Genomic DNA, 22,466 nt, shown 5'->3' with positions numbered 1-22,466 from the left:
CAGAAAATATATTTTGATTTGTTTAACACTTTTTTGGTTACTACATGATTCCATATGTGCTATTTCATGGTTTGATGTCTTCACTATTATTCTACAATGTAGAAAATAGTAAAAATAAAGAAAATCCCTTGAATGAGTAGGTGTGTCCAAACTTTTGTCTGGTACTGTATATTTTGCTTCATATGACAACTGTTACCGATTAGGCTGCAGAAGCATGAGTTCAAAGATGTTATGCTGAGTAGCCATTATCACCATACACCACAGTATAGGCTACAACGGCTGTGTTTACACAGGCAGCCCAATTCTTATCCATTTCCACTAATGTGTCTTTCTGACCAGTCCGCTCAGTTATTTTGCCAATAATTGGGTAAACGGTCAGAATTGGGATGCCTGTGTAAACCAGCAAAGAGCTGACAAAAGCTGGATGGCTCGTGAAGAAAATGGACTTCCTTTGAACCCGGAAGATGTACTTTTTTTTTTAGATGCTGGGGTCATGCACGTTTTTCTCCAAATTGTCACATGGCATGCATGGCCACTACGATGCATTTAGATATGGGGGAGATAGAAAATGAACCAGTGCGACCAAAAATTAAGGATGCAAAGGGTATTCTCCAACAAAACCGCGAGTTCCTGGACTTCTTCTGGGATATCGCTAAACCTGAACAAGATATACGGCTGAAAGCCATTGAAAATCTCATACAATATCTGAAGAAGAGTGAAAAGGTTGGTGTGTTTGGGTCTGCTCTCAGTTGCTAGCTAGCTAACAGTTAGCTAACAGCCTACTTATTTTGCTAAACTATCGACCGTAGTTAGCTAGGCACATTGTCACATTATGATATTCGTGGGTGTTGCACTTTAGAGCAACCCATTAAGTTATCAATTTCCAGATTAGTACAGCTGTAAAACGCTGAGTAGTATGGCTAGCTAGTGAGGCTAACGTTGCTAACTACTGGAGATGCCCAGGAATATTATTTCACACATGGCCATGTGGGTTGAATTGTGAGCTTTGATTGCTGGCATGCGTCTTACTCTAATTCTATCAATTTGAGTTGTCAAACTCTCTTTGGAAGGGGTAGGTGCTACCACACGTACATTTTATGTTAACTTTATGGAGCCATCCAGTTCTTGACATTTAGCCATAAGGTCTTGTTTTTCCTTTCTAGTCAGATGAGCTGAAGTACACTCTGAAGAGACTGGTGGATGGCTTGGCACACACCAGAGAGGCTGCCCGGCCAGGCTTCAGTTTGGCTTTGGGACAGGTAATCCAATCAAAAATGCATATTTTGACAAATGGGTAAAACAATGTTAATTGTGTATATAGTCCTACAAGAAAACCAATGGTCCAAACCGCATGTTGCTATTATAATCCGTTCAAAGTTATTGGCGTTTTTCATACTTGAGTAAAAGTAAAGATATGTTATTAATAGAAAATGACTCAAAAGTGAAAGTCACCCAGTAAAATACTACATGAGTAAAAGTCAAAGTATTTGGTTTTAAAAATACTTAAGTATCAAAGGTAAATGTAATTGATAAAATGTACTTAAGTACATTTATATTAAGCAAACCAGGTAGCACAATTTTTTCGTTTTTAAAACAATTATTTGTGGATAGCCAGGGTCAACATCATTTAAAAACAAAACATTTGTGTTTGGTGAGTCTGCCAGATCAGAGGCAGTAGGGATGACCAGGGATGTTCTTTTGATAAGTGTGCGAATTGGACAATTTTCTGTCCTGCGAAGCATTCAAAATATAACAAGTACATTTGTGTGTCAGGAAAAATGTATGGAGTAAAAAGTAGATTATTTCCTTTAGGAATGTAAACGTTGTCAAAAATATATATAAATAAAGTAGATACCCCAAAAACGACTTAAGTAGTACTTTCAAGTATTTTTAACTTAAAGTACTTTACTCCATTGGAGTTTTTACCCTTGTAAGATGGCCAAAATTAGGGTGACTAAGTCAATGATGGCCAGAGGGGGAAAAAATAAGGAAAATTGCACAGCACCATGTCAGCTAGGCTGGATGCTGTGTGAGAATGAAGGCTACCTGACAGGCTCACTGACCTGTTGATCTCATCATTCTTCTAGAATCCACAGGACATAAAACAATATAGAGGGAAGATAAATATTGATTTTGAGACGTGATGTAGTATTTTAGTATACCGTTTTCATATTGATGCAATTTTCCTGTTCTTCAAAGATTTTGCACAAAACAAGCGTATCTGTGAAATGTCAATGGAGCACTGAGCATACAGCAAGCTTTTATTCTCAAATCCTTTTACATTTAATTCAGCTAGTGTCATGCTAATTTAGTTGTTTTTTTGGCAACCTATGGAAACATTGAAGAGGACGACATGTAAAAACCTCAAAAGTTGCAGTGAGAAAGCTGCACTGCTCTGTCAACACAGTTCTGTGCTTATCGGATGTATTAGGTTACAAAATCTGACTTTATGGATATATATACGGTGAATTAAAAGACCCCCTGAACGATTCAGAACAGGAACAATCATATTTGTCTTGGTAAACTATTTTATAACATAAGGAAGTGAAATTTCATCACCAAAGTGCGTTTTCACCATCTAATGGCAGTGGGTGGCCACCCTACTATACATCTAATGGCTCAGCAAAATCGTGCGTCTCTTTGTACATGTCTAAGGAATGAGTTATTAAGGTGTTATTACATAACATGTTAGAAGATGATGTGACTTATGCATAATTTCTCTTTCATTGTTTTGGTTGTCAGGTCCTGAGCGTGTTTGAGGAGGTATCTCTGCGTACCGCATTTGATCAAATCAAAGAGAAGCACAACTTGGTGACAGTGAAAAAGGTGAGCATGTGATATGACTAAAGTTAGATGCTGTGTACCATGGTAAATATTTATTAGTCATTTTACTAACACAAAACTTAATGTAATCGGCCAATGACGATCTCCATTTTATACTGTATCTTGTGTTGACAGAAACTCATCAGAAATGCTGCTTTTGGGAACTTCTTTGGTGTGCTTGCCTTGTCTCAGTCCACACGCCTTCCAAAGGTAAGAATGACACCAGGTAACCCAAGGGCTTGGCAGAGAAGATTAGTATACCATGTTTGGTGCAGATAATGGAGGAGCACGGGTTGGTTGTTTAGCAACAAAACTGACGGGTGCGGAACTATGGGGCAAAACAGACGGGTTTGGCTTAGACTGTTTACAACATGTAAACTACACTGAACAAAAATATAAACGCAACATGTGAAGTGTTGGTTTCATGAGCTGAAATAGAAGATGCCAGAAATGTCCCATTTGCATAAAAAGCGTATTTTTCTCTGTTGTGCACACATTTGTTTACATCCCTGTTAGTGAGCATTTCTACTTTGCCAAGATAATCCATCCACCTGATGGGTGTGGCATATCAAGAAGCACACCTGTGCTGTGGACAATAAAAGGTCACTGTAAAATATGCAGTTTTATCACATAACCCAAAGCCACGGATGTCTTAAGTTTTGAGGGAGTGTGCATTTGCCATGCTGACAGCAGGGCTGTCTACCAGAGCTGTAGCCAGATAATCTAATGTTAATTTCTTTATCATAAGCCGCCTCTAACGTTGTTTTAGAGAATATGGCAATGCGTCCAACTGGCCTTACAATCGCAGACCACGTGTATGATGTCGTGGGGGCAAGCGGTTTGCTGATGCAAACAGTGTGCCCCACGGTGGGGTTATTGCATGGGCAGGCGTAAGCTACGGACAACAAACACAATTGCATTTTATTGATGGCAATTTAAATGCACAGAGATACCGTGACAAGATCCTGAGGCCCGTTGTTGTGCCATTCATCCTCATCCGCCACCTCAGGTTTCAGCAAGATAATGCACGGCCGCATGTCGCAATGATCTGTACAATTTCTGGAAGTTGAAAATGTCCCAGGGATTCATGGCCTGCATCCTCACCAGACATTTTATTTATTTATTTAACCCGTTTTCTTCCTAATTTTGAGATATCCAATTGGTAGTTAGTCTTGTCCCATCACTGCAACTCCCGTACGGGCTAGGGAGAGGCGAAGGTCGAGAGGAATGTGTCCTCCAAAACACCACCCTGCCAAGCTGTACTACTTAACACACTCGCTTAACCCGGAAGCCAGCCGCACCAATGTGCAACAGAAAAGGTACAACTGGCTACCTAGCATGCGCCCGGCCCACCACAATACTCAGACATGTCACCCATTCAGCATGTTTGGAATGCGTGTCCTAGTTAAAGCCAATATCCAGCAAATTCTCACAGCCACTGAGGAGTGGGACAACATTCCAATGGCCACAATCAAGAGCATGATCAACTCTATGTGAATGGGAGATGTTGCACAGCATTTCATTTTTTAATTTAACTAGACAAGTAAGTTGAGACCAAATCTTGTTTACAATGAGGGCCTAATGGGGAACAGTGGGTGTGCTTGCCCTGCCTTGTTGAGGGGCAGAACAACATATTTTTACCTTGTCAGCTCGGGGATTGTTATATCTATTATATCTGTATTCCCTGTCATATGAAATCCATAGATTAGTGCCTAATGAATTGATTTCAATTGACTGATTTCTTTATATGAATTCTAACTCTGTAAAATAGTTAATTGTTTCATGTTGCTTTTTATTTTAGTTCAATTTATATTTAATCTCAATGTTTTATTGTAGCCATATTAGCATAGACCTGACATCAGTCAAAAAAACTAAAAACAAGACGTATCAATAGCAAGATACAATGAGCTGAAACGAGCCACCTTTGATTCCCTACATTGCAGTTTCTTGTCATTGTTGCTTCTTGTCATTGTTGCTAGCTATCTGACCATTCAGAATCATAGCAACGCACGCCTTCCAGCCTCGTCATGCTTGCATCATTTTCGTGAAGTCAGCCAACCCAGTCGATATGTCCATCTATTGTTACTGCGGAACCTAGCTCTGTCTCTAATTTTCAGTGTGTGTTTGGTATGCTTACTTACCTGTGTGTGTGACAGGAGCCGCAGGTGGTGCTGGAGTGTGTCCAGCTCCTCCAGAGCCTCTCGCTTCACAGAGAACACCTGCGGGACCTTCCCAGGAAGACCATGGTGGACATCTTGTCTGAGGTGAGTGACTCAGCCAGCTCTACTTCATAAATAATCTACTGGCCCGAATATGGTGTAGTTTTTAAATGCATTGGGACCATGCAGGGCCTATAGGTTGGAATGCTTTCTCTCTGTATTCAGCTATTAATAAGCAATCTGGTTATTATGGTACTGAAGTTGTGTAATATTATTTAGCAATCTAAGTCATTACTCCATTCTTTAGAATTGTATTAATTGCATACATTTTTTATTCTAAAAAATGTTAATAAGCTAAGATTTTTCATACTTTCCAAAATAGGACGCTGCCCCTTTTAAGACGTTCTGCATTCCAAAAGAGATATCGTCATGGCTACAGTAGGCTAGCCAAGACGAATGCCAGGTGTCTTTTTGTAGCTTTCTTTGTGCAGACTATCAACAGTAGCCAGCATACTGCTAGTCTGTTCACTATTTCTCTAAAATAAATAAGCTCAGCCAGTAGATTGGGGCTCCTGAGTGGCGCAGCGGTCTAAGACACTGTATCTCAGTGCTAGAGGAGTCACTACAGACACCCTGGTTAGAATCCAGACTGTATCACAACCAGCCGTGATTGGAAGTCCCATAGGGCAGCACACAATTGGCCCAGCATCATCGGGGTTTGGCCAGGGTAGGCCGTCATTGTAAATAAGAATTTGTTCTTAACTGACTTGCCTAGTTAAGTAAACAAAATATTGATGGACACTTGTTTTTTCTCTGGACAGCTTGCGTGTGCTGTGTGTAAAGGCATCAACTCATGTACTGCTCGAGTGCTCAACAAGTTTTGACTAGCGGTAGCATCGTTGTGTTTGAATGGGCCGTCATATGGCTCAAATTCAAATAGCATGACTTTTCTGCGTGTAGTCTTCAATGGTTTAAAATGGTGGACTATGACATAGCAGGTAAATGTTGATCTGGAACATGCTGAGAAGTTACTGGCCCTGACAAGATCCACTGGCCCTGATTTTACTCACCATTTTATGTGCCATCTTTAATGTCGGACCCTGCTACTCATGGGGTCCCAATGTGATAAATCCTGGTGTGGAAGGGTGCAGTCAATATGACTTGTGTTTGGTGTTGTTTGTGTTTCTCCAGACGTCAGAGGAGGTGTTTGAGGAGGTGTTGCTGGGAGCTCTGCAGACAGACCTGTCCTCCGCCTTCAGCACCCCCGAGCAGCTGCAGCTACTCCTGGTGGCCATGCAGAAGTTCCCCCAGGTGCTCAAGCCCAAGAAGCTGAAGAAGCTGCTGGGCACCTCCACAATCATTACCATGGACAATATCCCTAAGTGAGCAGATTTTTACCACTATGTCTAGGTTTCTTCTTCCATGGTCATGGTGACACACACACACACACACACACACAAGCATTTCGCTACACTCACATTAACATCTGCTAACCATGTGTATGTGACAAATAAAATTTGATTTGACTTTGACTAAATCAAAAACTGTGTTTCCTCTCCCCTAGGTTAACAGAGGTACTGAAGATGGCTGCCCGCTCTGTCAAAAAGGACCGCCTACTGCCTGCGGTGGCTCTGGACCTGCTGCAGATCTCTCTGAAGGAGGACAACTTTGAGCTCTTCTGGAGGGAGACAATAATCAAGGGAATGTTAAAAGACCAGCCAGGGCCCACACAGTAAGCACAGAACTGGGGTTAAAAGACTATTGCTCCCCACTTACATTTGGACCCTGAACCTGAGTATTAGATGATTGAACTATGCGCTGTTGTCAAGACCCCTGTCATTTTAAATTGTTCCCCTGTCATTTTAAATTGTTCCCCTGTCATCTTTCAAATTTATTGCAAGCACCCCCCCCCCCCCCCCCCCCCCCCCCCCCCCCCACACACACACACAATGTCACAATGTACGTGTATGTTCCTGTTTTCCTTCCTTTGTCGCAAATGTCCATAGCTGTGCCAACATGCGGTCTTCTCTCTGTGCCACAGTTACCTGAGCTACCGGCTGCTGGGCAGTGCCCTGCCCTTGCTGACCCTGGTCCAGCTGAAACAGGTGCTAAATGGAGAGGTGATGAGGGCCTACGGGGAACACGTGGTCTCTGCTCAGGTCAGTCTCCCATCAAATGTCTGACTCACGACGGCACCAGGTCAAATGTCTGACTCACGACGGCACCAGGTCATAGAAATACATAGTAATGCTGCAGGGGTCTTAGTTAGTAGTCACAGAACATGTGTAGCAAGATGCTCACTTATCCAAAAAGTTAGTTTTTAATATATAAAAGTATGCGCTCACCTCGCCCCCTCAGCTCCCAGACCGCTTCAAGTTTGCCCCCGAGATGGAGACGTACGTGGGTGACTTCCTGCAGGGCTGCGACGAACCGGAGAAGCAGCTGGCGGTGGTGGTGGCCTTCTCCCTGCTCACCAACCAGGGCTACCCCGTGGTGCCCTCCTTTTGGAGGGTTGTGCAGCACCTGCGGCCCACCGCCCTGCAGAGCTACGTGGACTGGCTCAAAGACATGTTCCTCAACCCCCAGCTGGAAAGCTGCCTGGACTTCAGCACCCGCAGGCAGAAGGAGAACCAGGAGGGCGGAGTCCAGTGAGTAGAACCCTTATAGTATGTCACATTAGAACTTAATATATGCCTTTCTAATGAATTGCTGACTGTCTCTATCCTTAGGAGAGAGAACTGTATATTCCGCCTGAGGAAATGGATCATTCCGCGCCTCACCTCCATCGTGGAGAACAACCAGGTGAAGAGAGAGGAGGATCTAGTGATGGATGTAGCTAGGTGAGAGATCTCACTGCAGGGAAAACATCATGTCACTGGACTGTTTGCTGCTCCTCCAAGTGATTTTAAATAATGCCTTGGTGGTATCACTTGTGGTAGCAGCAAAGGGTTATCTTTTTCCTGTGCCAAGTTGGATGTACGTAATAATATTAACATTTATATCACTACAACCAATGTATTCTGAAGGGCAGTTTATATTCGTAATGTAGCGATTTGCCGATACGCACAGTTTCCCGATTCAAATGTTTAACCTCCCAGGGATATGTGGGACGCTAGCATCCCACCTCGCCAACAGCCAGTGAAATTGCAGGGCGCCAAATTCAAACAGAAATCTCATTAAAAAAAATTCCCCAAACATACAAGTATTATACACCATTTTAAAGATAAACGTCTTGTTAATCCAGCCACAGTGTCTGATTTCAGAAAGGCTTTATGGCGAAAGCACACCTTGCGATTATGTTAGGTCAGTGCCTAGCCACAGAAAACCATACAGCCATTTTCCAAAGAAGGAGAGGTGTCACAAAAGACAGAAATAGCATTAAAATGAATCACTAACCTTTGATCTTCACCAGATGGCACTCCCAGGACTCCATGTTAGACAATAAATGTGTGTTTTGTTCGATAAACTTTATCTTTATGTCCAAAAACCTAATTTGAAATTGGTGCGTTAAGTTCAGAAATGCATTGTCTCAAACAAACATCCAGTGAAAGTGCAGAGAGCAACATCAAATTACAGAAATACTCATCATAAACATTGATCTAAGATACAAGTGTAATACATACAATTATAGATAAACTTCTCCTTCATGCAACCGCTGTGTCAGATTTTAAAAAAACTTGACGGTAAAAGCACACCGTGCAATTATGTTAGGTCAGCGCCTAGCCACAGAAAAACATACAGCCATTTTTCAACCAAGCAGAGGTGTCACAAAACTCAGAAATAGCATTATAAATATTCACTTACCTTTGATCTTCATCGGAATGCACTCCCAGGAATCCCAGTTCCACAATAAATGTTTGTTTTGTTTGATAAAGTCCATCATTTATGTCCAAATACCTCCTTTTTGTTTGCACGTTTAGTTCACAAATTCACAAGGCGCATGCACTTAGTCCAGACAAAGTCAAAACAGTTCCATTATAGTTTGTAGAAACATGTCAAATGATGTATATAATCAATCTTTAGGATGTTTTTATCATAAATCTTCAATAATATTCCAATCGGACAATTCCTTTGTCTTTAGAAATGAAAGGGAACGCAGCTCGCTTTCACGGCCACGCATGTGTGATTTAGCTCCTGGCATTCTGCCAGACACCTGGTTCAAACAGCTCTTATTCGCTCCCCCTTCACAGTAGAAGCCTGAAACAAGGTTCTAAAGACTGACATCTAGTGTAAGCCTTAGGAAGTGCAATATGACCCCATTTACACTGTATATTGGATAGGCAAAGACTTGAAAACCTACAAATCTCAGATTTCCCACTTCCTGGTTGGATTTTTTTCTCAGGGTTTTGCCTGCCATATGAGTTCTGTTATACACAGACATCATTCAAACAGTTTTAGAAACTTCAGAGTGTTTTCTATCCAAATCTACTAATTATATGCATATTCTAGCTTCTGGGCCTGAGTAGCAGGCAGTTTACTCTGGGCACCTTATTCATCCAAGCTACTCAATACTGCCCCCCAGTCCCAAAGAAGTTAAGACGAGTGCATTGGTCTGCGGACCCCAACCGGATCCAAATGTATTATGGTCACTGCCAGGGTTCTCCTCAAACGAGGGGTGCTGCATCACCACGTTGGCTTGGCTGTCTTTGATCACCAATGATGTTGTGAATTGCGAAACAGGCCGTTCATAAATTCTGAGTTTTCCTCAATTAATTCAGCCTACTGCTGAAATGTGCTATCTCAACACAAATCCAAAGTTGTTCTATATATTCATTGTTCATAGCTAATTTGTAAACAATACATATTGATACATTACCAACGCAACCACTTTCTGTAATCTGCAAAAATGACAAGCTAATTAGTGGGCGATGGTGATTTCAGAACTAAAGTGGGGAGACAAAATACAGGCTACATCCCTCTGGTAGTGGGGTGGTAGATACCCAGTCTCCCTTACGGCTCAGCTCAGGTGCCTACATAGTACAGACACCATATACACACACAGCTCAGACAGATCAGGCTTAGAGAGCCCAGCTCCATCAGCATCAGATTGAAAATTATGCAACAAATGTTGGTGCATTGAATTGTTTCAAACTAAAACGTATCGGAGCCCATTTATCGAATCATCTTGAAAGGGAAAGATGCACATCCCTAATAGATGCTAAGCCATTGTTTTATCCTCCATTGCACCAGGTTTGTCTTTTTCCACGCATTCTTTAACGCTAAGAAAGCTACCCCAGACATACCTGAGACAGAAGCCACTCTGTCAGTGCCCCTGGATGAGAAGACCAGAGTCGTCGTCATCAACTCCTTCTTTGGGTGAATTAACACATTACACTATCACTTTAACAAACACAAGCTGTGGGGTAGTCAAATATGAAGAGCATGGCTGGAATAGTCACTTAAGTTTTAAACATGTATGGTTTTAAAGGGGCAATTTCATGAAAAGCCACAGCATGAGTTAATTTATGTTACTCTACACACCCTATCAACACGTCTCTAACCTCCCAACTCCTTCAGACTCCTGCAGCACATGAACCACCTGCCTTTGCTGGGCGACTCCCCCGAGGTGGCGGCCCGCAACCAGAGGCACGTGCAGGGTGTGACGGGTGACGGCTCCATGTGGATCTACTGCCTCGTGCAGTATGCCGACGCCCTGCTCAACCAGCCAAAGTATGCCCAGAGCACCCAGCCCTTCAGCCCTGAGCAGAGACGGACCTGGGACAGGTATGGACCATGTAGAGATGGGGGGATTTAAAGGTTGGTGTAAGAAATGTAAGCCAGTAGTGAACCTGTTGTTATGATATCTAGTATGCTGGCGTCAGTAAGGACTCTAATGAAGAAATCTAAGAAAGGCCAGACTCCAGAGACCTCTGCATTCCAACAACTCTTCCTGCTGGTTGGCATTCACCTGTTCAAGGTAAGCAATTAACTAACAAATGAGGGAAGAAAAATCATTGTTATAGTATTATGGACATTTTAGATTATATATATATATATATATATATATATATATATAAAAAATGTAGATCCATAATTGTACCTTGTTCTTTTCCCACACATTTCTGTATACGTGTTTGCTTGTACCGCAAAGGCTCCAGAGGATTTGGTGGACCTGATGCAGGATCTGCAGAACTGCATGGAGAAAGCCCAAGAAAAGAAGTCCAAGAAGAAGGCAACAGGTAAGACCACATATCCGTAGGCCATGTGTCAGAGCCAACAAACTTTACAATCCACCCCGGTCTTCATCTCTGACAGGGAAGGAAGTACTCATCCTCCATAAATTGGACAATGAAAACAATCTATCTAGTACCCCTCCATACTCTTTCACAGGTTTACAGCGACTGTAAGGTTTGATAAATACCACCCTCTGTTTCATGTGGCAGCCCTTGGTGTGATGTCTCTGTAACCACATGTCCTCCATTGATCCAGGTTCTGCAGGAGGAGAGGAGGAGCCCCACTGGGCTGAGGTGGTAGTGGACATCCTGCTTTCACTCCTGTCCCAGCCCAGTAGACACATCCGCCACGTCTGCCGGACTGTCTTCTCCAACATCTGTCCCCACGTCACCGCCAGAGCCCTCACCGCCATCTTGGATGTAAGTGTAGACTAAAATAGACTAAAGAATACTTTACTGTTGCAGAGCTGTAGTTTTGATATATTACATTGTGTTCACTGATGGTAAAACTTTAGTTGATTTGTAAAAGTGCTTGTGGATATATTACAGGAATGTCCATTAATTAGAGGCATTGTGTATTTAGGTTCTGGACCCAGATAAAGATGAGGAGGACAGTGCCGTCGTGGTGACAGATGATCAAGACTCAGACAAAATAAAGAAGAAAGACATTAAAAAGAAAGGAGAGGAGGATGAAGGAGAGATCGAGGTCAGATCAGTTGTTTCACACCTGACCACGTCCACAAAAGTGTATTCTAAAGATTATGAACTGGGTAGTTTGAGCCCTGAATGCTGATTGGTTGAAAGCTGTGGTATGACACATTACTTGTTTACTGTTCTAATTACATTGGTGACTAGTTTAGATGTCGACTGATTATGATTTTTCAACACCGATACCGATTCATTGGAGGATCAAAGAAAGCCAAAACCGTTTAATCGTTTAAAAAAAAAAAAGTCTATATAATAAAATAATTTAAACGGTTCTTAACATTTAAAAAATATTTGTATTTATTTAATTGTAATAATGACAATTACAACAATACTGAACACTTATTCTAACTTAATATAATACATAAAATCAATTTGGTCTCAAATAATGAAACATGTTCAATTTGGTTTAAATAATGCAAATGTTAGGAAGAAATGGTCTTCACACAGTTCACAACGAGCCAGGCGGCCCAAACTGCTGCATATACACTGACTCTGCTTGTACTGAACGCAAGAGAAGTGACAATTTCCCTCGTTAATATTGCCTGCTAACATTAATTTATTTTCACTAAATATGCAGGTTTAAATATATATACTTGTGTATTGATTTTAAGAAAGGCATTGATGTTTATGGTTAGGTACATTGGTGCAACAATTGTGCTTTTTTCGCGAATGCGCTTTTGTTAAATCACCCGTTTGGCGAAGTTGAAGTAGGCTGTGATTCTATGATAAATTAACAGGCACCGCATTTATTATGTGCAACGCAGGACAAGCTAGTAATAACATAATCACTCGTTAACTACACATGGTTGATTGATTGTTTTTTTATAAGTTGCAGCCACCAGGTCCTTTTAATGCTGCACTCGCGTAACAGGTGATCAGCTTGCCTCAGTCTCCTCGCGGATTGCAATGTAATGGTCGTCCAAAAATGCTGATTACCAATTATGAAAACTTGAAATCGGCCCTAATTTATCGACCATGCCGATTTAATCGGTCGCCCTCTAGAATAGTTTAGGAATGTATTTTAAATGAAGGATATATTAGTATATGGCCAATATACCATGGCTAAGGGCTGTATCCAGGCACTCCACATCGTGCCTAAGAACCCTTATCCGTTTATATTCCCCCCGGGCCTTATTGCTTAAATATATCCTTCATTTAAAATGCATCCCATAAGAGTGATTGTTTATATTTAAATATATGTATTACTTGCTTCCTCAGAAGGAGGAACAGTCGGATGCATCAGACGACGACTCTGAGGAGGGTGAAGATGAGGCCATGGAGGAAGGGGGCGAGGTGGATCAGAACTTCCGCATTGAGCTGATGAAGGTCCTACAGAACCAAGGTGCTCTGGTAGGTGTCTTTCCTGTCATTGATATTCTGTTCTACCTCTGGGTTTGTATTTACTGGTAACTAAGGTTGTTATTAGCCTTGATTAAAAAATAAAAAAATGCATTTTGTAGTAAGTCTCCGAATAGGTTTCTAGTGGTTTCAAGGTTGAAATTCTCATTCAGTAAAGTGGAGGATTCAAATGAAAGGACATTGATACACAGCGCCGGGGTATTCTAGACATTAACTGGATTGGGTCTTTCTTCCTGCCCGTCACAGGCCACAGAACAGGATGGCAGCGATGATGACGAACTGGACGATGAAGCCATGATGAAGCTGGACGGCAGCATCGCAGCGCTGTTCCTTGAACAAAAGAAGAAGATGCAGGCTAAGAAGGATGAGAAGGACAAGCTAAAAAAGGAAAAGACCCTCGTCAGAGACTTCAAGATCAAGGTCTATTTTTGTCTCATCTGTTTGGATAGAGAGATGAGTTCTATGAGTGGAAGGTGTGATGTTTCCAATGCTCCTCCTAGTGCTGGCTTCAGGGCACATACTAATAACTGTTGCAATAGCTGCGAGCAGTGCTATTTCTAACACTGCCTCTTGTTCTTCTGGTGCTGGTCCCCCCTATGTACATGGTGCGCTGACCCTGGTTCTTTGCTGTGTTCCAGGTGCTGGACCTGGTTGAGGTGTTCCTGGCCAGGCAGGGCAGCAGCCCCCTGGTGCTGGGCATGGTGGAGCCCCTGCTCAGCGTCATCGAGAGCGGCATGAGCTCTGAGAGTGACCAGCAGGAGCAGGACTTCCTCCGCAAGGCCGCAGACATATTCAAGTACGGCATGCTGGTGCCATTAGTAATTTATATAGGCAGTTTTTAAATATTTTATCAAATAAAATCAACATATGAGCCAGGATCAGAACGTCACTTGCGCATCTGTTTGCACACATCACCTGCATAGTGCAAGATGAGTGGGCCGTTGCTCAAGGACAGAGAGACATTGCGTCAGCAGGTAGGCCTAAAAATTATAGAGAACAGATTAACTAGGTAGCCAATTAAAACATATATTGTACCCTCTAGTTAACTGTTAAGCTATTTTTAGCATGTATTGATGTTCCAAAAAACGTTCCACCGACTCTCGCAAATAAGGCCATACAAAGTTGATTTGCTCTTTTAAACATTTCATATGACTAATTTAAATTATTATTTTTGACAAAACTAACTATTCACGTTACCATGGTATTAGTTGGGATTGGGTTCAATCGCTGTGAATCTAATCATGAACATTTAATTGTAGAAACAAATATTAGATGTTGCCTTTGGATTATGTGGCTTCAAAAGTTGTTTTATAGATACTTCCAGTTGATTTGAGCATCCAATGTATGGGACATTGTAACACAATAGTCAGCCTGCAAAGTAAACAACTCTAATGTAGCTATGATAAATGACTGAACTAGAAAAGGTTAATTTCCTGAAGATGTGTGGGCCTACCATAGCCATTTCACCTCTTGATATTTTGAATTAGCAAATTATTTCAAAAGGCATAACTTATTTGTAATGTTGCAATGTTTTACATCAAGGGTGGTCAACCATCCTCCAGGAGAACTAATGGTTGTGCAGGTTTTTATTCCTGTCCCCCTCTAACAAATCACAGTTTAGAAATTAACTGCTCAACCAGACCTTATTAAAGGGCTTGATCAAGAGCCTGAACACCCAGTAGCTCTCCACACTGAGGGCTGACCACATGTGTTTCATACAGTTGCCTAGCAGGGGTTCTACTTTGGGGGGGGATTAAGTGCCTTGCTCAATGTCATGGGATCAGAGAGCAGCCTCCCTGTGTCGATACCACATTACGCATACTTTTTTTATACAGTGCCCTCTGTAATTGTTGGGACAGTGACATTTTTGTTTCGGCTTTGTACTCCAGCACTTTGGATTTGTAATGATACGATAAGTGAGAACGTTAGATGCTCACATGTCACCCCCCAGACATGCTAACGTCTCACCATTGCAACAACAGGGGAGATTAGGATTTTTGAGTGGGTATGATATTTGTGCGTCTAACTTTCTCACTCCATCCTTATTCACGTTTCTTTCAGGACTATCAGTCATGGTAGCGTGTGCTTTTAATATAAAAGTGTTTACAATCATATTATATTTTATTTACAATTTGAAGTGACTCCAATGACAATACATTATTATTATACCATTCATTTTTATTGGGCACAAAATAGTCTAACACAACCAAAACAAATGCAAACAACAAGTTTGATGTAATCATTGCCTGCTAGAAATGTGACTAAATATTACACTTTAGACTACTTTAATACACAAATTAATTTGTCCCAATACTATGAACAAAAAGTGCTGTAATTTCTAAACTGTTCACCCGATATGGATTAAAATACCCTAAAATGTATAGCTGAGAGTCTGCACTTTAACCTCATGGTCACTATATCATTTCACATCCAAAGTGCTGGAGTACAGAGCCAAAACAACGTGTCATTGTCCCAGTAATTACTGAGGGTGCCATATGTACATGGAGACGCCTCCAATTGTTGATCATGGAAATTTGGTTAAGTCATAATGTGTATGAATCCTGCATATCAAAATCATTGACTGAGTACAGAATGCATCCCCACTCGTCATACAAAAAATGATATCAAACAAGAGTTCAGAGTGTGATGTTAGATATGTCCTATCAGGAAGTCAAAGGTAGTTTTGCGAGCCAATGCAAACTAGTGTTAGCACAATGACTGAAAGGCTACAGATACAGTAACATACGCTAGAGAACAATACAAGTGGATTCATAGCTTCCAATCATTCCTCCTCTTGTCCCAAATGGTACCGCATCCCTATATACAGTCGTGGCCAAAAGTTTTGAGAATGACACAAATATTAAATTCCCGCCAAGTTTGCTGCTTGTCAGATGTTACTATGGAATACTGAAGTATAATTACAAGCATTTCATAAGTGTCAAAGGCTTTTATTGACAATTACATGAAGTTGATGCAAAGAGTCAATATTTGCAGTGTTGACCCTTTTTCAAGACCTCTGCAATCCACCCTGGCATGCTGTAAAGTATGCTGTAAAGCATACTTTGCCACATCCTGACTGATGGCAGCCCATTCTTGCATAATCAATGCTTGGAGTTTGTCAGAATTTGTTTTTTTGTTTGTCCACCCGCCTCTTGAGGATTGACCACAAGTTCTCAATGGGATTAAGGTCTGGGGAGTTTCCTGGCCATGGACCCAAAATATTGATGTTTTGATCCCCGAGCCACTTAGTTATAACTTTTGCCTTATGGTAAGGTGCTTTATCATGCTGTAAAAGGCATTGTTTGTCACCAAACTGTTCCTGGATGGTTGGGAGAAGTTGCTCTCGGAGGATGTGTTGGTACCATTCTTTATTCATGGCTGTGTTCTTAGGCAAAATTGTGAGCGAGCCGACTCCCTTGGCTGAGAAGCAACCAAACACATGAATGGTCTCAGGATGCTTTACTGTTGGCATGACACAGGACTGATGGTATCGCTCACCTTGTCTTGTCTGGACAAGCTTTTTTCCGGATGCCCCAAACAATCGGAAAGGGGATTCATCAGAGAAAATGACTTTACCCCAGTCCTCAGCAGTCCAATCCCTGTACCTTTTGCAGAATATCAGTCTGTCCCTGATGTTTTTCCTGGAGAGAAGTGGCTTCTTTGCTACCCTTCTTGACACTAGGCCATCCTCAAAGTCTTCGCCTCACTGTGCGTGCAGATGCACTCACACCTGCCTGCTGCCATTCCTGAGCAAGCTCTCTACTGGTGGTGCCCCGATCCCGCAGCTGAATCAACTTTAGGAGACTATCCTGGCGCTTGCTGGACTTTCTTGGGCGCCCTGAAGCCGCCTTCACAACAATTGAACCGCTCTCCTTGAAGTTCTTGATGATCTGATAAGTGGTTGATTTAGGTGCAATCTTACTGGCAGCAATATCCTTGCCTGTGAAGCCCTTTTTGTGCAAAGCAATGATGAAGGCATGTGTTTCCTTGCAGGAAACCATGGTTTACAGAGGAAGAACAATGATTCCAAGCACCACCCTCCTTTTGAAGCTTCCAGTCTGTTATTCGAACTCTCAGCATGACAGAGGGATCTCCAGCCTTGTCCTCGTCAACATTCACACCTGTGTTAACGAGAGAATCACTGACATGTCAGCTGGTCCTTTTGTGGCAGGGCTGAAATGCAGTGGAAATGTTTCTGGGGTATTCAGTCCATTTGCATGGCAAAGAGGGACTTTGCAATGAATTGCAATTCATCTGATCACTCTTCATAACATTCTGGAGTATATGCAAATTGCCATCATACAAACTGAGGCAGCAGACTTTGAAAATGAATATTTGTCATTCTCAACTTTTGGCCACGACTACTACCTCTAACTTAAAGGGGCAGCTGAACATTTCTCTCACAAGTGACTCATGAGAGTACATTGTGCCTGATTGAGCATGGAACCCTCATACAGTTTATTAATGAACTTTTAGTGATTTCCTGTCATTAAAACAAACACTCATCAAATACTTTTATTGTGCTCCCAAATGTCAGTGCATTAGAGCCATGTATAATAGTGTTAACGGTATTAAAACTCATTAACACAAAGCACCAAGCTATGTAATAGATGTAAGCCAGGATTTGTTTTACTTCTTTATGCACCTATATAGAACAGCTTGTCAGATGCAGCTTCATTGAAGACTGAGCTATTCCTGTCAAGTTTTCCAGTATTATTCTGCCATACTGATCAGTCAGTAACGTTATCCTCTACTCCCCCAGGAACCAGCTATGCCGGGCCAAGCAGTACTGTAAGACCGTAGGTGACAGACAGGGGGAGCTCCACGACCTGCTGGAGAAACTCATGACCAAAGCCCAGAAGCTCTCGGACTCCTCAGTGTCACTCTACTTCTTCAGTGCATCTCTGTACCTGGTCAAGGTGCTGAGAGGGGGGGTGCCCGGGGCCTCCGCAGACGGCAAGACAATTCTATCAACTGAGGAGGTAAGTAGCCTAGTGGTTAGGGGCAGCAGGGTAGCCTAGTGGTTAGAGCATTGCATTAGTAACCGAAAGGTTCAAATCCCAGAGCTGACAAGGTACAAATCTGTCGTTCTGCCCCTGAACAGGCAGTTAAACCCACTGTTCCTAGGCCGTCATTGAAAATAAGAATTTGTTCTTAACTGACTTGCCTAGTTAAATAAAGGTAAAAAATAAATAAAAATAAAATAGTCTCTTTACCAACCTGAATGTACGCTGAGTATTTACTATTATTGTGTCTTTTGTGTAAAACCAACCTGTTGATATGCTGAAATCTCCTTGTGCTGCAGTTGAGGTTCATGGGTAACGTGGACGTGGAGAGGGTGTCTGACATCTTTAAAGGGGCTCTGCGCTCCTTCATGACACGCAGGAAGAGCCCTCTGTCAGGTCTGATGTTCATCGACCTCTTCACCCGCTTCCCTGTGAGACAACGGCAACAACTCTTATTCTATCTACACTACCCTCAAGGGACTGTATAAACACTTGAAGATGTATAATTATTTTCCTCTTGTGGCTGGTGTAACCGTGATTATCTTCTGTTGTGTGTAGGTTCTGTGTGTGAACCTATTGGAGACTGCAGTGGAACACATCACAATAGGAATCAGAGAACACCAACAAGTAAGACTAGCAGGCTCCTCACCTCAACAATTAGGAGTAAAAATAAGCATCTAACCATGGGTCAACTTCTACCAGCTCCACTTTTAAAACAATGACTAGCATAACTCTTCCCAGCCAATTATCCTTTCAGCCTGATGGTAAATACCACTGATCTGTAGAATAACATCTGCACATTGAGGGTTTGACTTTGTGTTCCACAGAGCCAGGCTAGTGCCATGGTGCTCCGGGGGCTGCAGAGCAGGGAGGTACAGCAGCTGTTGGCGGGCGACCCCTGGGCAGGGCTGCTTCAGAAGGCGGTGGGCCAGGTGGCAGCGGTAGGCATCAAACACCTCACCCAAGCTTAGACATTAGAGAACGTGAAACTGCAAACCATAGGAATCAATCTCTACATCACACTCAGATCAACTAGCAATTGTTTTTTATGCAGTTCAATCTATAGGTTTGTCTTAGATGATAAATCACCTCTCTCTCCCTGGGCTGTCGATTTTAGAAGACGTTACAGATATGGTTGTGGATGTTGTTCTCCTCAGAGTCTGGAGACTGTAGTTGAGACCGCTAAGAACAAGGTGGTCCAGGAGAAGTTGGTCAAAGCCCTGGAGCTTGGGCTGTTCCTGGTCAAAAATGTCAACCAGCAGGTAAACCAACTCTAATTTCACCACATTTCCCTGTCCTACTAACATGGGAGGATTTTTGTAGGTTCTTTGACCTACCTTTGTCTCCTGTGTTTTTTACAGAAACTGTCTGTGGCTCTGGAGCCCCTCAAGAAGGTTCTTCAGTCCATGAGAGAGGTTCTGGGCTTCAAAAAGACAGGGCAGATGGAGGACACCTACTGGGCTGTCATGAAACACTTTGGAGTCATGTGAGTAACTCTGCCACATGATCACTGTCTGCAGTTACACTACCATATCATAAGGAATTAAATGTACCAACAATACTCATAGTAACATATAATCATTGAGGCCTACTTGACAGGTTTTTTTGTTGTTGGATGTGAGCAATGTTGATACTTTCCACTATTTCAGATAATTGGTAAGAGCTGCAGTGGCAGTATGCCCATAGAGCAGGTTGGTTAGTTGTCCTTCAAGGGGATCTCCAACTTTTTGGGGTAGGGGACCCCTTTTTACACTCATCCAGAGTCTTAAAAGAGCAATTAGGGTTAAGTGGCTTGCTCAGGTGTACATCAGATTTTTTTAACCTAGTCTGCTCTTGGCCTCGAACCAGCGACCTTTTGGTTACTGACCCAACGCTCTTAACCGCTAGGCTACCTGCCGCGAATTCATCAGGAACCCCGTCATATTCAGAACAACTCGAGTGAGATACAAGGAGTTTTACTATGACTTCGGCAGTGAATGGCCAGACAAACCTAGTCTCGGGCCCTGGGAAGGAATATTGTAAATGCCTGCCTCTTGGCATCGGAGAGAAAATTTTGCAGTTTAAGCTACTTTCATGCAATTCTACACATTTTGCCATGAGGCAGAGAGAACTTGGACTAATTTAAGCTTTAAAACTGCCGTTTGTGGATACCAATATCCCATGTTGCTCACCAGCCTCATACATTGTAAACTACATTATTCATTTTTTTATTACTACTAACATTTATTTTGAGAACCTCTGCTCTAATACCACGTTTTTGTGGCTCCATCTTTAACAGAAAGCCCAAACGGGACAGGATCAGGAAAACCAAGGAGGACCAGGCTGAGCCGACCGCTCCCAAGAAGAAGAAAGGATTCCTGCCCGAAACCAAAAAGAGAAAGAACCGCAAGAAGCAATTGCCTGTCTCTGAGAAAGGGGCAGCAGATGCCAACAAGGTCCCCCTGGGGAAACCAGAGGAAGGAAAGAAGAAAAGGAACAAAAATAAGAAACAGCCAGGAGAAGAGACACCTGGACAGGGGCTGGCCAAGAAGGCCAAGATGACACAGTCTGCAATCAAACAGAAGAAAAAGAAGCAGCAGGGAGGCAGAGAATAAAGTCAACTATCTAGACTGTATATGTGTGTACGGGGCCTCACTCTGGTTTTGTAACTTTTCTGTTTATACATTTTTCATAAGGTCAGGGTGAGAGGTTTATGGCCTGTGCTAGATTGTCTCTAACCTAACAAGATGTAATTGGCTAGGATTCAATCAGGTTATGCACATTTAAAGGCATGCAACGGTTACCTTGAATGAGCTCCCCGAACATTGCCTTTAAAAGATGCATAGTGGACATGGTGTGAATCCTGACCTTTTGGCATTATGCTAGTAGACCTCAAGCCCATTGAATGTGGTACATGGTAATGCTTTTATTGATATGTTAAATGTGTTGTATCACCTGATGTGGAGATGGGGCCTCACGCTCTGGTTTTGTAACTTTTCATAAAGTCATGGCGAGAGGTTTGTGGACAGTGCTAGATTGTCTCTGTAATCTTTGCTTCCCCCCTACACCTTAGGTTCTCTGGAGTGTTCAAGCCTTTGAACTAGTATTACCAAAGTTTACCTTGAATGAGCTCCCCAAATGAGGGAACATTGCATGAATCCTGACCTCAAGCCCATTGAATGTGGTACATCACAGTGCTTTTATTGATATGAAACACTTCATACAGTAAGTCACAGAACAGAATTTGGGACAGTGTTGACTTTATTGGGTTGCTATTTGTTAGTAATCCTGCCAAAACAAGGTTCCATCTTAACCCTATGGAGCTGATTCTCTGGTCTGTCCTCAGTATATTGAGACTGAATGAGGAAGGGTCTGCCTTGTACCTCAACCCCAAATAGAAAGATAAGTACAGCATCTTGACATTTGATTACCTATTCAAATAATTTTTCAGGATACACAATACTAGTTCATAGAGATGGGAGCTGTGCTCAGGCTGGAGGACATGTAGCTGCTGCCTCCAGAGCCAGCATGACCGTGTCAGACTTCAGTCTGAAATGATACACATCACAGATGTAGAACTTCAATCAATTCTTAAATGGTTGTGGGTGATGTATGAGACCCTCCTCACTGTCTAGGAGCTTCTTGTATGCGGTGATCTCAAGAGACATTTTACTGGACAGGAGTTCCTGGTACTCTTGACTATAGTGTTATTTACTGTAAGAAGCACATGAAAGTGCCTCATATCTAACAGGTGTGTACCCCATTCTTATGTCGGGGCGGCAGGGTAGCCTAGTGGTTAAGAGCGTTGGACTAGTAACCGGAAGGTTGCAAGTTCAAACCCCCGAGCTGACAAGGTACAAATCTGTCGTTCTGCCCCTGAACAGGCATTTAACCCGCTGTTCCTAGGCCGTCATTGAAAATAAGAATTTGTTCTTAACTGACTTGCCTAGTTAAAAAAATGTCATCACGCTGCGACTTGAGGGTCTGGGACTCTGCCTCATCCAACAGGAGAGGTCAGGTCTGATTGTTAAAATTGTGCGGAATTTGGTTAGCTGCTCCACGAGATACTTAATGAAATCTAAATAAACATTTTCTTTGAGACAACGTTGCATATCAACAGCTCAGATTATCTTCAAGATAATAATCCTACCAGGGTCTTGAGCCTGTCTATCTGCAGTTTGCACACGTGCAGCTAGAGTGGTTAGAGTCTGGGTACTGGGTTGGAAATGAGAAAAAGGAGATGTTACATTTCCATGGTG

The 22,466-nt window shown here is 42.4% G+C and overlaps 1 protein-coding gene across 2 annotated transcripts; it reads left to right on the top strand.

The window, feature by feature from the left end:
- The first annotated feature begins 472 nt into the window (after positions 1-472).
- LOC139418163 (myb-binding protein 1A-like protein) lies at positions 473-22,306 on the top strand. 2 transcript variants are annotated; one of them, XR_011635280.1, is made up of 27 exons: positions 520-723; positions 1,164-1,259; positions 2,743-2,826; positions 2,959-3,033; positions 4,980-5,087; positions 6,174-6,364; positions 6,547-6,714; positions 7,024-7,141; positions 7,341-7,630; positions 7,712-7,822; positions 10,173-10,298; positions 10,500-10,706; positions 10,791-10,899; positions 11,074-11,161; positions 11,412-11,575; positions 11,739-11,861; positions 13,082-13,213; positions 13,469-13,642; positions 13,861-14,018; positions 17,985-18,204; positions 18,528-18,659; positions 18,787-18,855; positions 19,056-19,169; positions 19,386-19,490; positions 19,590-19,714; positions 20,507-22,071; positions 22,114-22,299. XR_011635280.1 is itself a non-coding variant. In XM_071167417.1 (26 exons), the coding sequence occupies exons 1-26, from the start codon at positions 520-522 to the stop codon at positions 20,820-20,822; spliced, it is 3,807 nt and encodes a 1,268-aa protein (XP_071023518.1). In that variant the 5' UTR covers positions 473-519; the 3' UTR covers positions 20,823-22,306. The 2 variants fall into 2 exon arrangements, 1 of the variants encoding a protein (XP_071023518.1); XM_071167417.1 differs by having other exon boundaries at positions 473-723; positions 20,507-22,306.
- The last annotated feature ends 160 nt before the right edge of the window (positions 22,307-22,466 follow it).

The sequence above is a fragment of the Oncorhynchus clarkii genome, chromosome 10 (genome assembly GCF_045791955.1).
Source record: "Oncorhynchus clarkii lewisi isolate Uvic-CL-2024 chromosome 10, UVic_Ocla_1.0, whole genome shotgun sequence".
Classification (NCBI taxonomy): domain Eukaryota; kingdom Metazoa; phylum Chordata; class Actinopteri; order Salmoniformes; family Salmonidae; genus Oncorhynchus; species Oncorhynchus clarkii.
The sequence above is the reverse complement of the archived record's forward strand: the minus strand, read 5'-3'. Positions and strand labels throughout refer to the sequence as shown.

What these genes read in the sequence shown, in the direction of transcription:
- LOC139418163 (XM_071167417.1), top strand. Translation starts at nt 520, where the DNA reads ATGGCATGCATGGCCACTACGATGCATTTAGATATGGGGGAGATAGAA. An exon ending in CTAGTGATGGATGTAGCTAG is followed by an intron (nt 7,823 to 10,172) that starts GTGAGAGATCTC and finishes CCATTGCACCAG; the next exon opens with GTTTGTCTTTTTCCACGCAT. An exon ending in AGGATGAAGGAGAGATCGAG is followed by an intron (nt 11,862 to 13,081) that starts GTCAGATCAGTT and finishes TTGCTTCCTCAG; the next exon opens with AAGGAGGAACAGTCGGATGC.